The sequence below is a fragment of the Oncorhynchus mykiss genome, chromosome 3 (genome assembly GCF_057628025.1).
Source record: "Oncorhynchus mykiss isolate SJ-2025 chromosome 3, ASM5762802v1, whole genome shotgun sequence".
Taxonomy (NCBI): Eukaryota; Metazoa; Chordata; class Actinopteri; order Salmoniformes; family Salmonidae; genus Oncorhynchus; species Oncorhynchus mykiss.
In genome coordinates this window covers 63806426-63828142 of record NC_143024.1, presented here as the reverse complement: position 1 = coordinate 63828142, position 21717 = coordinate 63806426, and the positions used below count along the sequence as shown (strand labels likewise).

The window sequence follows — 21717 nt, the reverse complement described above, 5'->3', positions numbered from 1 at the left end:
TATTGATGAACTCCAAAGGCCAACCTAATTGTCCCAGGCACTCCATACTCCTCAGTCTAGAAAGTTGTCAATGTGGTAACAACAGAGTTGTTGGAGTTGCCTGACTTAAAAAATGCTGTTTGGCCTTTAACATACAGTACTTATATATATATATATATATATATATAACAAACAGAGGCCTTCCAGGGAAACATACTGTATATACACATATATTTTTCACACCCTGTCCATCAAACACTGACTGTACCCCAGGTTATTTTTAGCCACAGCCAACCTCCCTGTGTGAGTCTGTAAGAACCTGAATGATCCTTCTCTCTGGGGGGGGGGGGGGGGGGGCTCCGTAAACGATGCTTCCTCTGTGACTGAGACTCTGGTTTGATATTCAGAGCTCATCTGCTCCCATGGTGTTGTGTCCCAGCCCACAGCAGCTGAGTAATGAATCTCTGCCTGAGCTGACCTGTTTCTTCTTCTTGATAGCTGAGTAGCTGTGGGGCTTAAACACATCTTTAAGGAACATAACATACATTACAATTAGGACTACTCAAACGATTAACATAAATGAATCAAGTTAATGGCATTAGTTCATTTTTTGTTGTTGAATTTGCTCAAATTTGTCCCTATAGAAAAAAACAGTTCATTGAGTAGCATGTATACTTTGCTTTGATTGTCAGATTTTTTAGGCTACATCAGAATGTTTTAATAGCATTTTCACTATAAACAACACAAAAGTCACTGCAACATACAGCTATTAATGCTCCCAATGTTTAAGTAGTTTAACACACGCACGCGCACACGCACACGCACACGCACACACACACACTGTGTGTGTGTGTGTGTGTGTGCAATGTCTCTTTCTCTCTCTCTCTTTCTCTCACTCACTCACTCTCACACACACACACACACACACACACACACACACACACACACACACACACACACACACACACACACATAATGACAAAATATACTACTCACCTCACACTTTGACAAGCTTCTCATACTGTACAGTCCTGGCCAAAAGTTTTGAGAATGACACAAATTTAAATTTTCAGTCTGTTGCCTCATTTTGTATGATGGCAATTTGTATATACCTCAGAATGTTATAAGGAGGGATCAGATTAATTGCACTTAATTGTAAAGTCCTTCTTTGCGATGAAAATTAACTGAATCCCCCAAAAACATTTCCACTGCATTTCAGCCCTGCCACAAAAGGACCAGCTGACATCATGTCAGTGATTCTCTCGTTGTTGACGAGGGCAAGGCTGGAGATCACTCTGTCATGCTGATTGAGTTCGAATAACAGACTGGAAGCTTCAAAAGGAAGGTGGTGCTTGGAATCATTGTTATTCCTCTGTCAGCCATGGTTACCTGCAAGGAAACACATGCCGTCATCATGGAGGATGGCCTGGTGTCAAGAAGGGCAGCAAAGAAGCCACTTCTCTCCAGGAAAAACATCAGGGACAGACTAATATTCTGCAAAAGGTATAGGGATTGGACGGCTGAGGACTGGGATAAATTCATTTTCTCTGATGAATCCCCTTTCCGATTGTTTGGGGCATCTGGAAAAAGCTTGTCCAGAGAAGACAAGATGAGCACTACCATCAGTCCTGTGTCATGCCAACACTAAAGCATCCTGAGACCATTCATGTGTGGGGTTGCTTTTCAGCCAAGGTAGTGGGCTCACTCACAATTTTTCCTAAGAACACAGCGATGAATAAAGAATGGTACCAACACATCCTCCGAGAGCAACTTCTCCCAACCATCCAGGAACAGTTTGGTGATGAGCAATGCCTTTTCCAGCATGATGGAGCACCTTGTCATAAGGCAAACGGGATAACTAAGTGGCTCGGGGAACAAAACATCGACATTTTGGGTCCATGGCCAGGAAACTCCCCAGAACTTAATCCCATTGAGAACTTGTGGTCAATCCTCAAGAGGCGAGTGGACAAACAAAAACCCATATATTCTGACAAACTCCAAGCATTGATTATACAAGAATGGGCTGCCACCAGTGGCCCAGAAGTTAATTGACAGCATGCCAGGGCGGATTGCAGAGGTCTTGAAAAAGAAGGGTCAACACTGCAAATATTCATCAACTTCATGTAATTGTCAATAAAAGCCTTTGACACTTATGAAATGCTTGTTATTATACTTCAGTATTCCATAGTAACATCTGACAAATATATCTAAAGACACTGAAGTAGCAAACTTTGTGAAAATTAATATTTGTATCATTCTCCCAACTTTTGGCCACGACTGTATACTGGAAATACATAGCTTAAAGATAGCTTAATATACTTTCTATACTGTACGTCCTTTCAGGGTTTGGGAAATACATACTACTGTATCAGAATCTCAATGCAGTCGGAGGATAGGCTATTAATACATCTCTGCTAGCATGTCTGTTTCTCTGTTAGTTTCTCTGGGAGACTAGGTCCACAGGCTAAGGGATATCAAGACCGTGTCCACATTTTAGAGTAACGGCTATGTGTAATAGAAGGCTGAATACCAGACCAGAATCAAAGTTAGTTGCTTTTGTTTTTATTTAATTGTTTTCTAAGGCACAACTACATGATTGAAGCCATTAATGGTTCACTACTACAAAGATGAGAAAGAAAAACCCTTGGTTCAAATTGTTTCCGATCCGGCTCAAAGGACTGACTAGTCTAAGGGTGCAAAGGCATTGCCAAAACTGTCTGAATCACCTCCAATAATGCCACATTAAACTGCTTTTAGACAGAGTTTAGACAATCGTGCTCATGAACACATATAGTAGAGTACAGCCAGTGAGTCTGTATGAGTTAACCCACATGCCAAGAAATTCTCTATTATTTCTGTCTGACTCACAGCCCTACAGACATAATAACTGCAACAGTGACCAGTGACCAAACACAATCCCACTCTCTCCCACACACTCTATATTCGCTCTGGCTTGAGCTTTAAGGAAAATAATCTTTCTCACTGGAGATAGCTGTCTGGACTACCTATCTGTTTGGGGTTGTGTGCGTGTCTGTCTGTCTATCTACTCATGCTGTGTCACACCTAGCCATGCTAGGTCACTCTTTGCACCTTCCTGTCCTGAAATGTTTCTTCTTTCTCTGGTCTCAGGAGCGGGAGGCTGGTCTCCCCAGGTGACAGACAGACAGCCGTGGCTGCAGCTGGACCTCAGGGACAGGATGGAGGTGACGGCCGTCGCCACACAGGGGCGCTACGGCAGCTCAGACTGGGTCAGCGGCTACCTGCTGCTCTTCAGTGACACCGGCCTAGCCTGGAAGCAATACCGACAGGAGGATGGGGTTGGGGTGAGTCTCCTCGCTAATGATTTCTGTACCATGATAGGCTCTGTTCTCCGTTTGAATCCTTTAAACATTTTTGCAGGCTGTGTTCAATAATATGTGAGAGCTTCAGATCTATAACTATCGTTCTCATTCCCCATGACAACGCCCGGAAGAAGGCGTCAAATAAAGCTGTATCTGCCAGTAACGTCAGAATTCCTTGGGAAGATACATAGCTAGCTAGTTTGCCTCCTACCTGTCAACTCAGAAGCAGTACATGCTGACTGCAATGTTTGGGTTTGCTGAAGTGGATTTGAGTCAGACTAAAAGTATGAAAGAATGACAAAAAGTCTATGGAAGAGTGACACTGCTAAATAAGACTCTTGGATAAGAAACATATGACTCAGTGTCTGAGCTCTCTCTATCTTCACTCTGCCAGATACAAGGGAGTTTTAATCCACTCTTTCAAGTCTTTACTTCATTTTAGCGTTGCCATGAGGGACAGAGTAACGGTTGATCAAGATTTTTTGAGTCTGACTGTTTTTTGTTCCTGTGGTTTGAAATCCCAACTTGGATTTGAAATCCTAACAAAGGAGGGATTTTGCAGATGCACGTACTCATCAGGCAACTATACCCCATGGACAAACATACACACAGGTTCCTCTATCACACCCTTCCAGAGTGTGGAATAAGAATTGTTATCCATGTCCACTGATGATTTAGAAATATTGCACTTGGCTCTATTTTTTCCCCTCAGGTTCAGTGTGTTAGTAGAGAGTAGAGGAAACATGCACCTGTATGGCCAATGCAAAGTCACATTACAGGAGAAAAGATTGATTGACTTATCATGTCCATTTTCTTTTGGCCTCATCAAAATGGATGCAGCGTCCCGACCTGGAGGTGTGAACTTTTCATCACTCACATGCTCAGAAACACATGGATGAAAGAGCACCTTTTCTTCTTCATGTACAGTATGACTGAGCTCAGCTGCTGCTCATGTAGCAGTCATAAAGGGTAGGTCCAGCTATAGACCAACGACACTCCTATATCATAGAGGCGTTGCAGATGGTGCCACGGCAATTTCAGTGACCTCTCTATTAGTTGGTGTCACTCGAAACCAAGCAGTCATAAACCTTGTAGTATTGTTGTTGGTGTGAGAGGTGTAGGATCCATTAGATTCAGAGTAGTGGCTCTGAATGTGCTTGTGCTGACAAGCCAGCTTAGGGCTCTTATAGAGCTGACATTGACACATATCTCTCCACACCCTCATCTCTCTTCATCTCCTAGCCTTTGTCACTTAACGGCAGGTGAACCTTGATTCCTCGTAGTGGAAAGTGCTGAGTGCAGGGGCTTTCTGAGTGCTTGTTGCTACACAGTTATTACTGTCATCGCATGTCTTCCCCAAAGACATGCATTTTAGACGCTTTCATGCCTCATAGGTTGTCATCTCAATAATAGTTTTCAAGGGCATAGTCTATACTCAGTGGTACTTTGCTTGACATAAATGCATGTACTTTGTCTGTCATGAAAGTATTGCCATTCAAAGAAAGGAATGGAAATTGCCAAAATAATGTCAACAGCCTTGTTAATAAAAAGAAAAGCTATAACTTTGAGAGGGCATCATATTTTTCTGACAGATTAACAAATTTAAAAAAAATAGACCAAGGTAATGATGATTATTTTTGGTTAACCATTACATAGCAGTTGAAAATGAAATATTTCTCACAAAATGAACTACAATTCTGCTACGCAAGTTACATCGTAAGTATTTGATGGTTATGTATTTGACATTTGAGATGATAAATTATGAACTTTGTCTCTAAATGATAATCTTATAGCAGAGGTCATAAGCTAATTCTGCCTACAGGGCATGTATGAAAGGGTTAACACAACATGAATTATGTTGCACACCATAATGTTCTAAAAGGTGCTGATAACCATAAGAATGAACATGTATTTTTCATTGAACCTTTATTCCACCAGCAAATCTCATTAGGTTGGTGCTTCTCTTCTCCGAGAGACTTTGCCCTTGATAAAGAAGCAGCGGATGTCACTCATTCAAACCATTGTGCTGAAAAGGTTTCCCAGGTTCAACCCACTCTTCATTTTCCATGAAGGGTTTCAGTGATTCTTTTGATGTAGGAGCACAGCACTTTTCAGAAACATATATTTTTTTAAATTGACAGGGCCACCTTTTTTAGAAAATGGTATTCATTGACGTGCTGCTGGTAATTTTCACCAGGTTTCCAAGATCAAAGACTGTGAAAGACCAGAGCAGCTACAACATTGGCCTTTCTGCATACAAATGTGGAGAAAACGGAGCCTTCGATATAAACAGGTTGTGCTTTGTTTAAACCTATGCATCTTGAAGCCATCTTACATTTTATGTCTCATTTATGTTTTGAACCTTGAGAAAGGGGTCACATAAGGACATTTGCATACATGATTTGTCATGCAGTTATGTAGGCATTATAAAGGGCTTATGGAGGCTTCATTAAACATTCAAAGTGTGACCGATAAACAGATTAACAGACCTCCCATTAGTGCTCAGTGCTGCTCCCGGGCTCTCATAACCCCTGATTGACCACATGACCAGATACATCAGATCATGTGCTCTCCATACTTTCAGTTCATTTCTAATATCCAGCTCTCAAGTCTTCCATTACAGGGAGGCTTGAGCAGCCCACAGGCCAATCAATATGGAGTCTATTACCATGTGAAGATTGGGTGCAAGAGCATGGTCTGGTGGTCAGTGTAGATCTTCTCCGGGTCTAATTGATGGAAGGTTCGTTGGGATTGTCGAGGGGATCGGAAGCTCCAAACTGATGCTGAGTAATTGGCGAAAAGAAGACACATTTATCTCCATGGGTGGATATCTCACTTGTTTAACACATAGCTTAATATTAAACAAAGATTGGTGATGTTGATGATGAGTGAAAGTTAACTTCCAAGAAACAGAGGTTAACGGTTAGCTTGGATTACATTTGAATGACAACGTACACATACATTTTAGAAAACTATGAGCATGAATATTTATACTTGGCTCTGGCCAAGTGTTAGGGTTGATCCGAGCCTTCTGACCTCACAATGTCAGTCATGCACCAAAAACTTGCTAAAGTTGGCTAGCTTGCTAGCTACTTCCAGAATCAAATGAGAGAACTCCTAACTCTGATCATTTTACTCGCCCTAGCAGAGCTGGTTAGACTGTTTCATGTTATCAAGAGGGTTAGTTACTGTAACTGTGCTGCTGGCGACTATTTCATTCTGTTTTTTGCCGAGTTCATAAATTAATCAATTACTCTGCGCTCTGCCATACTCAAATCGGAGTAGCCAGAATGAATTTACAAACGCACCCCATATCAACATCTGGCAAGTATTTGTGAAGAAGTAGACATAATGATATTGCTCCCTATCTGGTACTTTAACTAGACCCATAAAGTCACATAGTGGCCTATTATTTGTCCTCAAACAGGAATTAGTTGGTCCTATTTCACACATGCAGAATATTTTTTCAGCAGCAGAATTAGCAATCATTGTGGTCCATAGTCTCTGCAATGTAGTAGCTTTCTAGTTTAGCTAACAACAAACTCAAAGTCTTTCTGACTTCAGAGTCTGGGAAGGCTGCGTGATGTTGTAGGCACAATGCAATCGATAATGGGGTCTGGGATTTTTTTAACCTCTGTGTCTTTCTGACTCAAACACCCGCATGTACAACCACACACAGCCCTCGAGCTCCGCCCCTTTACAATACAACTGTTTGATTTTCAAATCCAAACAACCTGAGGCCTCAACCCCCAGGAAATATATATATATATATATATATATTTTGAGAGAGAACCAATCAAACAACAGCACATTTCTGCACGAATACTCCATTTACAACTGACTCCTGTCCAGACTAGTGTGTCACATCTCTCCCTTGCTGTGTACCACGTGAGTCAACCAGGATAGTTACTTCCCTGAATTTTACTAGTTTTCTAATTTTCAAATTATGACGTCAGGAAATTGTAATTGCTTTCACTGGGTTTCTTTTAAGGAGCTTCATCGGTTTTTCCTTATATCCTAAGAAATCTGCTTTTCTTGAGTAGCAGTAGTACATGTTTGGTTAATGCATCAATGTGTTTTCTGTCTCCATTGTTGTTGTGAGTCAATATTGTTTCAATGGCGGTTCTGAGGACAGCAAGAGCTTGATTCCGTAGATATCAATATGGGAGACAGCATCCTTTCAAATAAATAAATATTGACTTACTTAAACAAAGTATACCAACATCTCATCAGATCACAGCATCTGTGATTATTAACTCAAATGTATTCCATATCAGAGAATGGCTAATCATATATCAGTATTTACAAGTATGTTTTTGTTACATTTTATCTTCAGTTTCTGATGCCTCAGACAGAAGCGATGCAACATGTAGACGTACTGTGATGAATAATGAACTCATCTTTTCTCAAAGTTTCTGTCCCAGGTGCTATTCTGTGTTTTCTTCCTCATTGAACAGAGTAAATAATAGATTGTCTCTGATGTTTGCCTATGTGCAAGTGTAGCAGAGCATCAGAGACAGTGGAATGAAGAAAGCGCTTGGCGTAACCCCTTGGGAGAACTTGGCTGCCTTTGCCTCCCCTGTAAGCCCGGTAACCATGGCACTCAGGTGCTCTTTGTGTTTGACACATAGCTAAGTCCGCCCGGCTCAAGGGACCATATAAAGCATCTTTCTGCAAGGGGAAGGAAGATACGTTAAAGCTTGTACTGTAGCTAAAAGAAACACTGGGGCATTATTTTCTAAAACTCAATACATCTTCCTTTGTTTAATGTACTGTTTGTATGTTTGTTTTGCATCGAGTGAACAATGCTTCAAAATAGTAGAAACTATCCTCAGAGAGCTTTCATATCCTTTCAAATGTCTACATGACACGAGGAGACATGCCATTTGCCTATGTTGTTACAATATATTGTCTTAGAATTTTATTATCCTAAATTTTCGTATAGCAGGGGAGTGAATATTTTACCCTAGAGCTAGTGTGCATTCAGCTGACGTGCATGACATTAGGGACCTCATCACAGTAGAGGAAGAGTAAAGAGTCCTAATGAATGGGAGGGAGGCCGTTGGTTCAAGAGTCGATACAGGAATAGAAATAATGAAGTCACTGTGGGGTTAGTAGCTGTTTATGTGGACAGTGACAAACCTAAAGCCCTGTGGTCCAATGGGAGGTATTCTGTCCCCTCAGGGTTCTAGCCAAAGACTCTGGTTCACATCTGCACAGTAATTGGGCGGATGTGTTGTCGCCATTTTTTCAGTTCTGGAATAACAAGGGTTGTTCTGGGACAGGGTTTAGTTTCCATTGTGCTTTAAAATAGATCACTCTTGCGGGAGACTGATGTTCCTGATATGACGCAAGATGACTGCTGGGACTTATGTAAAGCAAGCTGCAAAGCTTAAAGTCACTGTCCCTGCTGAATCACTTGTTGTACATGTGTTTCCACGGTCACACACACCATGCACTCATCCATTTCAGTCAAAACATCAAACAAAAAATGTGTCTTTTTGGTCTGCTGTATGACTAATTTGAGAGAAAGAGCTGACACTCATGACGATTTGTATTACCTTCGAGGGCCTGTACGTATGTGTACTCACTCACTACTCACTCAACTCACTTTCTCTATCTGAATAGAGTTTAACCATGATTCTTGCAGCCAACAGGGAGACATGCAGATACTGCCTCTGGGTCTTACTCAGTTCAACACAAACCTTTGGGCTTGACAGTATGATTGAATCATAAGTCATTTCAGTGGTGATTCCCTTACTTAATTTTCAAGAGACAGAAATGTTACAAAGAGAGAATTACTGATCAGTATTGCATGCCTATACTGTTGATTTAAGGATTTAATGAAGAGTGTCATTGACCCAAACGATGCTAGATAACGCTGATAGATACATTCTATTGAATTACAATTATTGTCTACGTTCTAGGTAAGGCATTTTCTTCTATGCTATTGATGAGATGATTATGAAATGCTAAGATATCCTGGACATATAGGAGAGATTTTAATATCAAGAAATTAAATGGCATTTGTATATTATAGTCATTAGGGGGGAAACCATTTGGGGGGGAGTGCCTTGAATTTTTTTTATTTATTAATAAACATATCCTGCTATATAAATCCTAATGAAAGGGGGGAAAAAAATCCAATATTATGAAAGCTGACACTTGGAAAACAGAAAAAGGAAAACAATGATGAAATTGCACCATGCAGGGTATAGTATATGTTTCCAGGCCATTCTAATTCAAACAGAATACTAATGACTTCATGCAAATTGAATTGTAAATAGCTTTTGCCATGTTGCTATTCATATTGTGGTATCAAAGTGTTTTCATTAAGTAAAACAGTGTGCACAGAAGCCACAGTACAACAACGCAAAATGCAGGACAGAATCTGCATCATTATGATTTCACTGTATGGGTGTCCTTAGTCCGTATCTAGTGACCATGATATTTTGTATACTGTGTGCGCGTGGGTGTAGGCCTATGTGTCTAAAGACACTGTGACACGTGCTTGGAAGGTGTTGATATGTACTGGGACTTGTTAACAAAATATGTAACAAAACATGTATTGTACAGTTGAGAACTACCATCTGTACAATGGATGGAGAACAAAGAGAGTTTGTCCATTTGTGTTGCCCTCAATATTTCCTTTGAGAATGGATGAATGTTCAGTCATGACTTAAATATGATGAGTATCTTCATTAAATTTGCATTTGACTTTTCCACCTCTCAGGGTGCGCTTAAGGTTACTGTAGTGACGCTGCATGAACGATGAAAGACACTTAATGCATCTTATGTAACCCTTCTGCCTGTTCTCCTTCCTCTCTGTGTGTCTCCAGAGGTTTGTGGGGAACGTGAACGCTGATGGCGTCGTCCACCACAAGTTGTCCCACTCTATCAGAAGCCGCTTCCTGCGCTTCGTCCCGCTGGACTGGAACCCCAGTGGCTGGGTGGGACTCAGAGTGGAGGTGTACGGCTGTGCCTACAGTGAGTGACCAGACCACCAACCTTACAGAAAACAAACGTTCAGCTAATATCATAATAACTCCATACACATTGAGCTAATATCATAATGTTCTGGCATCTGTGATTCCAACCCATTTGGTATTCACTCTGTGGGACTCCTGGACTGCATTGGACATTGCTCTAACAAGAGCATGTTCAGACCTGTCCAGACTCTAACACTTATCATTGGGGCTTGTCATCTATCATGTGGCTGATTGTATCCCCATGTTGACGGTGGAATCCATGAGAAAATAGCATTATGCTAGCCAGTAATGTCATTGTATCCATCCTTTACATTGTTGCCCACTATTTAATAAGATATACAGTATGTGCTAACTGAAGAGACATTTCCTTCTGGCATGCCTTCCTTCATACAAGATCAAAGCAAATACTGACGGAACACAGTCCTCACCAGTTAATAGAGGCAGACAGTGACAGCCAGCCAGGCGTGCCAGTTGAGAGCCAGTCTCTGCCTGGGTAATGCTAAATAAATAAAGGGGAGTAACTGGGATGCCTCTCACACACATTCTGAAGCAGCATTAACTGGATCAGCCAGTGAATTACTGCTTTGTGAAAGACAGTTACAATTAACCCTGAGTGAGCACTTTCATAATGCCGAACTGTTCCACAGCATGATCCCTGTATTAATGTTGGATGAATGTGTGCTCTGCTAATAAATGCTGCGTGACATGCACCTCAATGTTAAAATGAAACTCCGGAGTGCTCTAACAACGAGCAAATACAGAGGGGAAGTGAAAAATCTTGGTGCCACGCAGTACCATTGAACATGTCATAGATGACAAAGTTGCACTTATAGGTAAGCCCCTGGAATCTGTATTCGGCTCATCATAATCATTATGGAAATCTTGCTGATAGGAAGGTCTGACTTTTATACATCCTCTAAAATGATTTACAGACATGCATAAGATCCGGGCACAATCAATGAAAAATGTTGAAGTTAGCTGTCATTTGCTTAACTGTGGTCGGTACTGCCCAAATTAGCATGATTCAAACATAACATGTCTACTTTAATTACACCAACAGAATAAATATTTCAACATTAGAATGCAGATTTAATTTCTTAATGTTCACCCACTTATTGCAAATCTTGTTAATGTCAACTGAAGGGCTGTCCTTTGCCTGGAGACTGAGTCACACCCATGTCTCCCGCCTGTCCAGAGATGCTAGAGTCTCCCGCCTGTCCAGAGCTGCTAGATTCTCCCGCCTGTCCAGAGCTGCTAGAGTCTCCCGCCTGTCCAGAGATGCTAGATTCTCCCGCCTGTCCAGAGATGCTAGAGTCTCCCGCCTGTCCAGAGATGCTAGAGTCTCCCGTCTCTCCAGAGCTGCTAGAGTCTCCCGCCTGTCCAGAGCTGCTAGGGTCTCCCGCCTGTCCAGAGCTGCTAGAGTCTCCCGTCTGTCCTGAGCCGCCAGACCTGCCCGTCTGTCCTGAGCCGCCAGACCTGCCAGTCTTTCCTGAGCCGCCAGAGCCGCCAGTCTGTCCTGAGCCGCCAGAGCCGCCAGTCTGTCATGAGCCGCCAGAGCCGCCAGTCAGCATGGAGCCCCCAGAGCCGCCAGTCAGCATGAGCCCCCAGAGCCGCCAGTCAGCATGGAGCCGCCAGAGCCGCCAGTCAGCCAGGAGCCGCCAGAGTCGTCAGTCAGCCAGAAGCCGCCAGATTCGTCTGCCAGCCAGGAGCCGCCAGATTCGTCAACCAGCCAGGAGCCGCCAGAGTCGTCAGCCAGCCAGGAGCCGCCAGAGCCGTCAGCCAGCCAGGAGCCGCCAGAGTCGTCAGCCAGCCAGGAGCCGCCAGAGCCGTCAGCCAGCCAGGAGCTGCCAGAGCTGTCAGCCAGCCAGGAGCTGCCAGAGCCGTCAGTCAGCCAGGAGCTGCCAGAGCCGTCAGTCAGCCAGAAGCTGCCAGAGCCGTCAACCAGCCTGAGCTACCTCTCTGTCCTGAGCTACCCTTCAGTCCTGAGCTACCCCTCAGTCCTGAGCTGCCCCTCAGTCCTGAGCTACCCCTCAGTCCTGAGCTGCCCCTCAGTCCGGAGGAATTTGTTAAGTCCATAGTTGTCCCTCAGTCCTGTGGGCCTATTTATTAGGGTTCCCAGGTCAGGGTCGGCGGCAAGGGTCGCCGTTCCTAGGAGGCCACAGAGGCGGGATGGGGCGGAGTGGGGTCCACGTCCAGCGCCAGAGCCGCCACCTTGGACAGATGCCCACCCAGACCCTACCCTATTGGTTCAGGTTTTGCGGCCGGAGTCCGCACCTTGGGGGGGGGGGGGGGGGGGTACTGTCACATTCTGACCCTAGTTCTTATGTTATTTGTTTGTTTTAGTTGGTCAGGATGTGAGTTGGGTGGGCATTCTATGTTTTGTGTTTCTAGGTTGCTTTTCTGTGTTCAGCCTAGTATGGTTCTCAATCAGAGGCAGGTGTCGTTAGTTGTCTCTGATTGAGAATCATACTTAGGTAGCCTGAGTTTCACTGTTGTTTTGTGGGTGATTGTTTCCATGTCTGTGTTTGTTCGCCACACGGTACTGTTTCGGTTTTGTTCACGTTTATTGTTTTGTATTCATTGAGGGTTCAGTTTATGTTTTTAAATAAACAACCAAGGACACTTACCACGCTGCATCTCGGTCCGATCTTTACACTACTACATATAATAATACGATTAAATTATATATATTCAAATACACATTTAGATTTGTGAACAGCCATCCACAACAACCACGTAAGGCGCAAATAGCTAAATGAGAGAGCAACAGTGTGATTCCAATCAATGCGCGATGTAGGTATCAACAATACAGTGGCAAGAAAAAGTTTGTGAACCCTTTGGAATTGCCTGGACTTCTGCATACATTGGTCATAAAATTGTATCTGATCTTCATCTAAGTCACAACATTAGACAAACACAGTCTGCTTAAACTAATAACACAAACAATTATACGTTTTCATGTCTTTATTGAACACACCGTGTAAACATTGACAGTGCATTTTTTGTCAACCCTTGGATTTAATAACGGGTTGACCCTCCTTTGGCAGCAATAACCTCAACCAAATGTTTTCTGTAGTTGCGGATCAGTTGAGTCTCAATCGGGATCAGGTCAGGACTGGGCCACTCCAGAAGACATATTTTCTTCTGTTGAAGCCATTCTATCGTTGATTTACTTCTGTGTTTTTGGGTTGTTGTCCTGTTTTATCACCCAACTTCTGTTGAGCTTCAATTAGCGGACAGATAGCCTTACATTCTCCTGCAAAATGGCTTGATAAACGTGGGAATTCCATCAATGATATCAAGCTGTCCAGGCCCTGAGGCAGAAAGCCACTGCTGTAAAAAAAAAGAAGATCTGTGCCTCGACACAATCCTGTATCGGAGCTCTACAGGACAATTCCTTCGACTTCATGGCTTGGTATTTGCTCTGACCTTATGTGTACAGGTGTGTGCCTTTCTAAATGATCAATTGAATTGAATTTACCACAGGTGGACTCCAATCAAGTTTTAGAAACATCTCAAGAATGATCAATGGAAACATGATGCACCTGAGTTAAATTTTGAGTCTCATAGCAAAGGGTCTGAATACTTACGTAAATAAGGTATTGATTTTATTTATATGGGGTATTGTGTGTAGATTGATGAGGATTTTTTAAAATCCATTCTAGTATGAGGCTGAAACAAGACAAAATGTGGAAAAAGGTTAGGGGTCTGAATACTTTCACAATGCAATGAATAAATATATACTGTACCAGTCAAAGGTTTGGACATAACTACTCATTCCAGGGTTTTTATTGATTATTACTATTTTCTACATTTTAGAATAATAGTGAAGACTTCAAAACTTTGAAATTACACATATGGAATCATGTATTAACCAAAAAATTGATAAACAAATCAAAATATATTTAATATTTGAGATTCTTCAAAGTAGCCACCCTTTGCCTTGATGACAGCTTTGCACACTCTTGGCATTCTCTCAACCAGCTTCATGCAATGCATTTCAATTAACAGGTGTGCCTTGTTAGAAGTTAATTTGTGGAATTTCTTTCTTTCTTAATGCGTTTGAGCCAATCAGTTGTGTTGTGACAAGGTAGGGGTGGTATACAGAAGATAGCCCTATTTGGTAAAAGACTAAGATATTATGACAAGAACAGCTCAAATAAGCAAAGAGAAACGACAGTCCATCATTGGTGCTATAATGAAACTGGCTATCATGAGGACTGCCACAGGAAAGGAAGACTCAGTGTTACCTCTGCTGCAGAGGATAAGTTCATTAGAGTTACCAGCCTCAGAAATTGCAGCCCAAATAAACGCTTGACAGAGTTCAGGTAACGGACACATCTCAACAACAGTTGTTCAGAGGAGACTGCGTGAATAAGACCTTCATAGTCAAATTTCTGTAAAGAAACCACTACTAAAGGACACCAATAAGAAGAAGAAATTTAGCTTGGGCCAAGAAACACAAGCAATGGATGTTAGCCCAATGAAAATCTGTCCTTTGGTCTGATGAGTCCAAATTTGAGATTTTTAGTTCCAACCGCCGTGTGTTTGTGAGAGTTGGTGAACGAATGATTTTCACATGTGTGGTACCCACCGTGAAGCATGGAGGAGGAGGTGTGATGGTGTGGGGGAGCTTTGCTGATGACATTGTCTGTGATTTATTTAGAATTTAAGGCACACTTAACCAGCATGTGTTATTTCATAGTTTTGATATCTTCACTATTATTCTACAATGTAGAAAATAGTAAAACATTAAGAAAAACCCTGGAATGAGTAGGTGTGTCCAAATTTTTTGACTGATACTGTATATATTTATATTCTGGACTATTTTCTTTATTCTTTACTTTTTGGATTATGTGTGTCTTGTTTTTTATTGCTAGGTATTACTGCACTTTTGGAGCTTGAAACACAAGCATTTTGCTGCACCTGAGATATCTGCAAATCTGTATACGTGACCAATAAACATAGATTTAGTTATTATTTTTACTTATTCGATTGAGTAAACAATTCTAAGAGGTAGGGCGATTCTAGAATTGTGTTTGTGTGATTACGAATGTGTTAAACATTCTTTAAATACACGATAGCAAAGTCATGTCTTTGATACAATGTAATGTAAATGTTAGTTGAACAGCTTGCCCAAACACGTCAAGTTTTCTCCTACTCATTGCTGATTCCCTTGTTTCTCTAGGCACATCACCCTCCCTCAGTTCTGTGTTGGAATAGCAGGTGCATGTTAGAGATTGCATTATTTATTCAGACAGCTTTGCCTACAGAAACTGAATCCCATCAGAAAATATAATGTATTCAGGCTTTAAAAACAGGAATTCAACATTTCTCCTGCTGCTGAAGCTCACTACAGTATATCTTCAGTTCAGGCCCATCCACATGAACTGAGCATGGAGCAGAGGCGCAGTGTTAGATAATGTATTAGACAGAGCTAGAGAGTTGTGATAAAAGTACCTCAGAATAAATAGAAAAAGTTTGACATATACTTCCAATCAGAATTTGTGGTGAAAAGTCAATTCTGTAAAAAGAAATGTAACTTGCCACTTCAATTCCTCTCAAAAGTACTGGCAACAGAAAACTCACAGCTCAGACGTGACACAGTGCCATAACTGAGGCCATTTTCTAAAAAGCAATGATTCTTTGATCTTCTTTCAATCCTCATCTAGAATCGTACGTGGCAGACTTTGATGGCAGAAGCTCCCTGCTCTACCGGTTTAACCAGAAGTCCATGAGCACGGTGAAAGATGTGATCTCGCTGCGATTCAAGAGCCGCCAGGCTGAGGGGGTGCTGCTCCACGGAGAGGGTCAGAGGGGCGACTACATCACTCTGGAGCTGCACCGGGGCAGGCTGGCCCTCTACCTCAACCTGGGTGAGTTTGTCACACCGGGGCAAGCTGGCCCTCTACCTCAACCTGAGTGAGTTTGTCACACTAAGGCATGCTGGCTCTCTACCTCAACCTACGTAAGTTGCTGGCCCTGCACCTCAACCTTGCTCACACAGGTCAGGGGTTAGAGGTCAGAGATTAGAGATCATGGGTAACAGGACACACGGCACTCTGGGTAAGGATGGAGGAGTCCTTTGAACCTTAAAATGAGTCTGGGAAGCAGTCTGGATGTTTGTATTCTACTCCCCTTCCAATTACCACTGCACCTGAGCTCTAGTTGGACTCAGACTGTTAAGGATCCACATTGTGAGCAGTTGAGCTGGGAAAGATAATTCTTAAAGGACAACTGCACTTCCTGATTTGGCCTCATTTTCGTCAATGCTCATTAAGAAAAGCTTGCTGCCATCACTGAATGCAAATGAGAGTTATCTTAAGGGGTGTGGTTTGATGTGGGTGTGTCTTTGCCATTCTATCAGAACAAACAAGGACAGTAGCTAGCCAGTTCTAGTTGAAATATCACTGAAAGCAAGCTGGCAACATTCATCAAAAATGTTGTCAGGTTTACTTGATTATGAGCTTGTCATAATCAAGCAAAAACATTAGCTAGCAGGGATAAAATAAAATAAATGTAATTCGTCAGATGCTTCGTAAACAACAGGTGTGGACTAACAATGACATGCTTAATTAAGGGCCCTTATATAGAACAAGAAGGCCCGCACACTGTTAAAGCTCCCAATTCACCGCTTTATTGACAACGTTTCGATCCGAAATGGATCTTTGTCAGGGCCCTTTCCCACAATGCAGATAGAAAGAAAATAGAGAAATAATAGAACAGTTAAATATATTTTTTATTTAACTAGGCAAGTCAGTTAAGAACAAATTCTTATTTACAATGACTGCCTACCCCGGCTAAACCCGGGCCAATTGTACACCGCCCTATGGGACTCCCAATCATGGCCGGATGTAAGTTACACCTCTTGCACTGAGATGCAGTGCCTTAGACTGCTATGCCACTCAGGAGCCCAACATAACAATAAAAGTAATAACAATATAAGTATTTATAAATACACAATGAGTAACGCTAACTTTGCTATATACAAGGCGTAACAGGACCGAGTCGATGTGCATATGTCCTAGGTAATTGAGGTAGATAAGTTCAGTTGAAGTCGGAAGTTTACATACACTCTTGTTAACAAACTATATAAAGGCCGCTCAGCAAGGAAGAAGCCACTGTTCCAAAACCGCCATAAAATAGCCAGACTATGGTTTGCAACTGCACATGGGGACAAAGATCGTACTTTTTGGGGAAATGTCCTCTGGTCTGATGAAACAAAAATAGAACTGTTTGGCCATAATGACTTTCGTTATGTTTGGAGGAAGAAGGGGGAGGCTTGAAAGCCGAAGAACACCATCCCAACCGTGAAGCACGGGAGTGGCAGAATCATGTTGTGGGGGTGCTTTGCTGCAGGAGGGACTGGTGCACTTCACAAAATAGATGCATCATGAGGAAGAACAATTATGTGCATATATTGAAGCTAATCTCAAGACATCAGTCAGGAAGTTAAAGCTTGGTCACAAATGGGTCTTCCAAATGGACAATGACCCCAAGCATACTTCCAAAGTTGTGGAAAAATGGCTTAACCTCTAGCGTCGAGCAATCCCGTATCCGGGAGCGTAATCATAGCCTCAAGCTCATTACCATAACGCAACGTTTCCTATTCATGAAAATCGCAAATGAAATGAAATAAATATATTGAAACACAAGCCTAGCCTTTTGTTGACAACACTGTCATCTCAGATTTTCAAAATATGCTTTAACCAAAGCTACACAAGCATTTGTGTAAGAGTATTGATAGCCTATCATAGCATTAAGCCTAGCATTCAGCAGGCAACATTTTCACAAAAACAAGAAAATCAATCAAATAAAATAATTTACCTTTGAAGAACTTCGGATGTTTTCAATGACGAGACTCTTAGTTAGATAGCAAATGTTCATTTTTTCCAAAAATATTATTTGTGTAAGAGAAATAGCTCCGTTTTGTTCATCACGTTTGGCTAATAAAAAAATCTGAAAATGCAGTCACTTACAACGCCAAACATTTTTCCAAATTAGCTCCATAATATCAGCAGAAACATGCAAACGTTGTTTAGAATCAATCCTCAATGTGTTTTTCACAATTCTATTAGATGAAAAATCATTCCTGGCAGTCGGTTTCTCATCAGAGCCAAACTGAAAAATACTGCAGCTGGAGATTACGCAATACCAAGGACACCAAGCGACCACCTGGTAAATGTAGTCTCTTATGGTCAATCTTCCAATGATATGCCTACAAATACGTCACAATGCTGCAGACACCTTGGGGAAAACGTGGAAAAGGTAAGCTGACTCCTAGCTCCTCCACAGCCATATAAGGTGTCATTGCCATGAGGCGGTTTCAAAAAATGCGGCACTTCCTGATTGTATTTTTATCTGGGTTTTTTCTGTAACATCAGTTATGTGGCACTCACATACAATATCTTTGCAGTTTTGGAAACGTCAGAGTGTTTTCTTTCCAAAGCTGTCAATTATATGCATAGTCGAGCATCTTTTCGTGACAAAATATCTTGTTTAAAACGGGAACGTTTTTCATCCAAAAATTAAAAGAGCACCCCCTATATCGAAGAAGTTAACTTCTATATATTTTGTCACGAAAAGATGCTCGACTATGCATATAATTGACAGACAAATACATCCAGGTATTTCAGTGGCCATCACAAAGCCAAGGAGGCCTACAAACCTGACTCAGTTACACCAGCTCTGTCAGGAGGAATGTGCCAAAATTCACCCACCTTTTTGTGGAAAGCTTGTGGAAGGCTACCCACAACTATTCTCCCAAGTTAAACAATTTAAAGGCAATGCTACCAAATACTAATTGAGTGTATGTAAACTTCTGACCCACTGGGAATGTGATGAAAGGAATAAAAGCTGAAATAAATCACTCTACTATTATTCTGACATTTCACATTCTTAAAATAAAGTGGTGATCCTTAATATCAGGAAAATCTGAGTTTAAGTGTATTTGGCTAAGGGGTATGTAATCTTCCGACTTCAACTATACATACTGTATTTCTAGGAATAAAGTGACAAATAGCAAACAGTAGCATCAGGGTATGTGATGAGTCAAAAAGGTTAGTGAAAAGGGTTTAATGCAGATAGTTCGGGTAGCTATTTGGTTAACAATTTAACTAACTATTTAGCGGTCATGGCTTGGGGGGAGAAGCTGTTCAAGGTCCTGTTGGTTCCAGACTTGACATGCGGTAGCAGTGTCACCTCTACTCCCACTCCTCCCCTCCGGCGTTTGGTGATGCCGGCATACTATCTATCGGTCCTGGTATCCATCATTACGTGCACCTGCAAGTCATCATCAGACACAGCTGGACTCCATTACCTCACTTATTACCTAACCTATATCTGGCACTCCCTTTGGGTCTTTCCTTAGGTTCTTTCTGGAAGTATTCACTCCTCTGGACATTTTGTTGTGTTACAGCCTGAATTCAAAATTGATTACATTTAGATTTTTGGTCACTGTCCTATACAAAATACCCCATAATGTCAAAGTGGAATTATGTTTTAAGATATTTTTACAAATTAATTAAAAGTGAAAAGCTGAATCAGTATTCAACCCCTTTGTTATGGCAAGCATAAATAAGTTCAGGAGTAGATATTTGCTTAACAAGTCACATAATATTTGCACGAACTCACTCAGTGTGCAATACTAGTGTTTGACATGATTTTTGAATGACTACCTCATCTCTGTATCCACATATACAATTATCTGTAAGTTGAACAGTGAATTTCAAACACATATTCAGTCACAAAGACCAGGGAGGTTTCCAATGGCTCACAAAGAAGGGCACCTACTGGTAAATGGGTAAATCATGTAAAAGCAGACATTGAATATCCCTTTGAGCATGGTGAAGTTATTCATTACAATTTGAATGGTGTATCAATACACCAAGTTACTACAAAGATACAGGCATCCTTCCTAACTCAGTTACCGGAGAGGAAGGAAACTGGAAAATCTGAGATTTCACCATGAAGCCAATAGTGACTTTAAAACAGTTGCAGAGTTTAACGGCTGTGATAGGAGGAAACTGAGGATGGATCATCAAGATTGTAGTTACTCCATAATACTAATCTAATTGACATAGTGAAAAGAAGGAAGCCTGTACAGAATAAAGCCTGTACTTTTTGTACTGAATACAAATCAAATCAATCAAATCATATTTGTCACATACACATGGTTAGCAGATGTTAATGCGAGTGTAGCGAAATGCTTGTGCTTCTAGTTCCGACAATGCAGTAATAACCAACGAGTAATCTAATCTAACAATTCCAAAACTACTACCTTATACACACAAGTGTAAAGGGATAAAGAATATGTACATAAAGATATATGAATGAGTGATGGTACAGAACGGCATGGGCAAGATGCAGTCGATGGTATCGAGTACAGTATATACATATGAGATGAGTAATGTAGGGTATTTAAACAAAGTGGCATAATTTAAAGTGGCTAGTGATACATGTGTTACCTAAAGATGCAGTAGATGATATAGAGTACAGTATATACAGTGCATTGCAAAAGTATTCGGCCCCCTTGAACTTTGCGACCTTTTGCCACATTTCAGGCTTCAAACATAAAGATATAAAACTGTATTTTTTTGTGAAGAATCAACAACAAGTGGGACACAATCATGAAGTGGAACGACATTTATTGGATATTTCAAACTTTTTTAACAAATCAAAAACTGAAAAATTGGGCGTGCAAAATTATTCAGCCCCTTTACTTTCAGTGCAGCAAACTCTCTCCAGAAGTTCAGTGAGGATCTCTGAATGATCCAATGTTGACCTAAATGACTAATGATGATAAATACAATCCACCTGTGTGTAATCAAGTCTCCGTATAAATGCACCTGCACTGTGATAGTCTCAGAGGTCCGTTAAAAGCGCAGAGAGCATCATGAAGAACAAGGAACACACCAGGCAGGTCCGAGATACTGATGTGAAGAAGTTTAAAGCCGGATTTGGATACAAAAAGATTTCCCAAGCTTTAAACATCCCAAGGAGCACTGTGCAAGCGATAATATTGAAATGGAAGGAGTATCAGACCACTGCAAATCTACCAAGACCTGGCCGTCCCTCTAAACTTTCAGCTCATACAAGGAGAAGACTGATCAGAGATGCAGCCAAGAGGCCCATGATCACTCTGGATGAACTGCAGAGATCTACAGCTGAGGTGGGAGACTCTGTCCATAGGACAACAATCAGTCGTATATTGCACAAATCTGGCCTTTATGGAAGAGTGGCAAGAAGAAAGCCATTTCTTAAAGATATCCATAAAAAGTGTCGTTTAAAGTTTGCCACAAGCCACCTGGGAGACACACCAAACATGTGGAAGAAGGTGCTCTGGTCAGATGAAACAAAATGTAACTTTTTGGCAACAATGCAAAACGTTATGTTTGGCGTAAAAGCAA

The 21717-nt window shown here is 41.5% G+C and overlaps 1 protein-coding gene across 1 annotated transcript in view; it reads left to right on the top strand.

Moving 5' to 3' along the window:
• The window catches only part of LOC110520175 (contactin-associated protein-like 5), a 119712-nt gene that overhangs the window by 26880 nt on the left and 71115 nt on the right, over positions 1 to 21717 (top strand). Inside the window, exons 3-5 of the mRNA XM_021597305.3 lie at positions 3109 to 3302; positions 10160 to 10307; positions 15982 to 16185. Coding sequence (XP_021452980.2) covers positions 3109 to 3302; positions 10160 to 10307; positions 15982 to 16185 — 546 coding nt within the window. The remainder of the gene's footprint in view (positions 1 to 3108; positions 3303 to 10159; positions 10308 to 15981; positions 16186 to 21717) is intronic.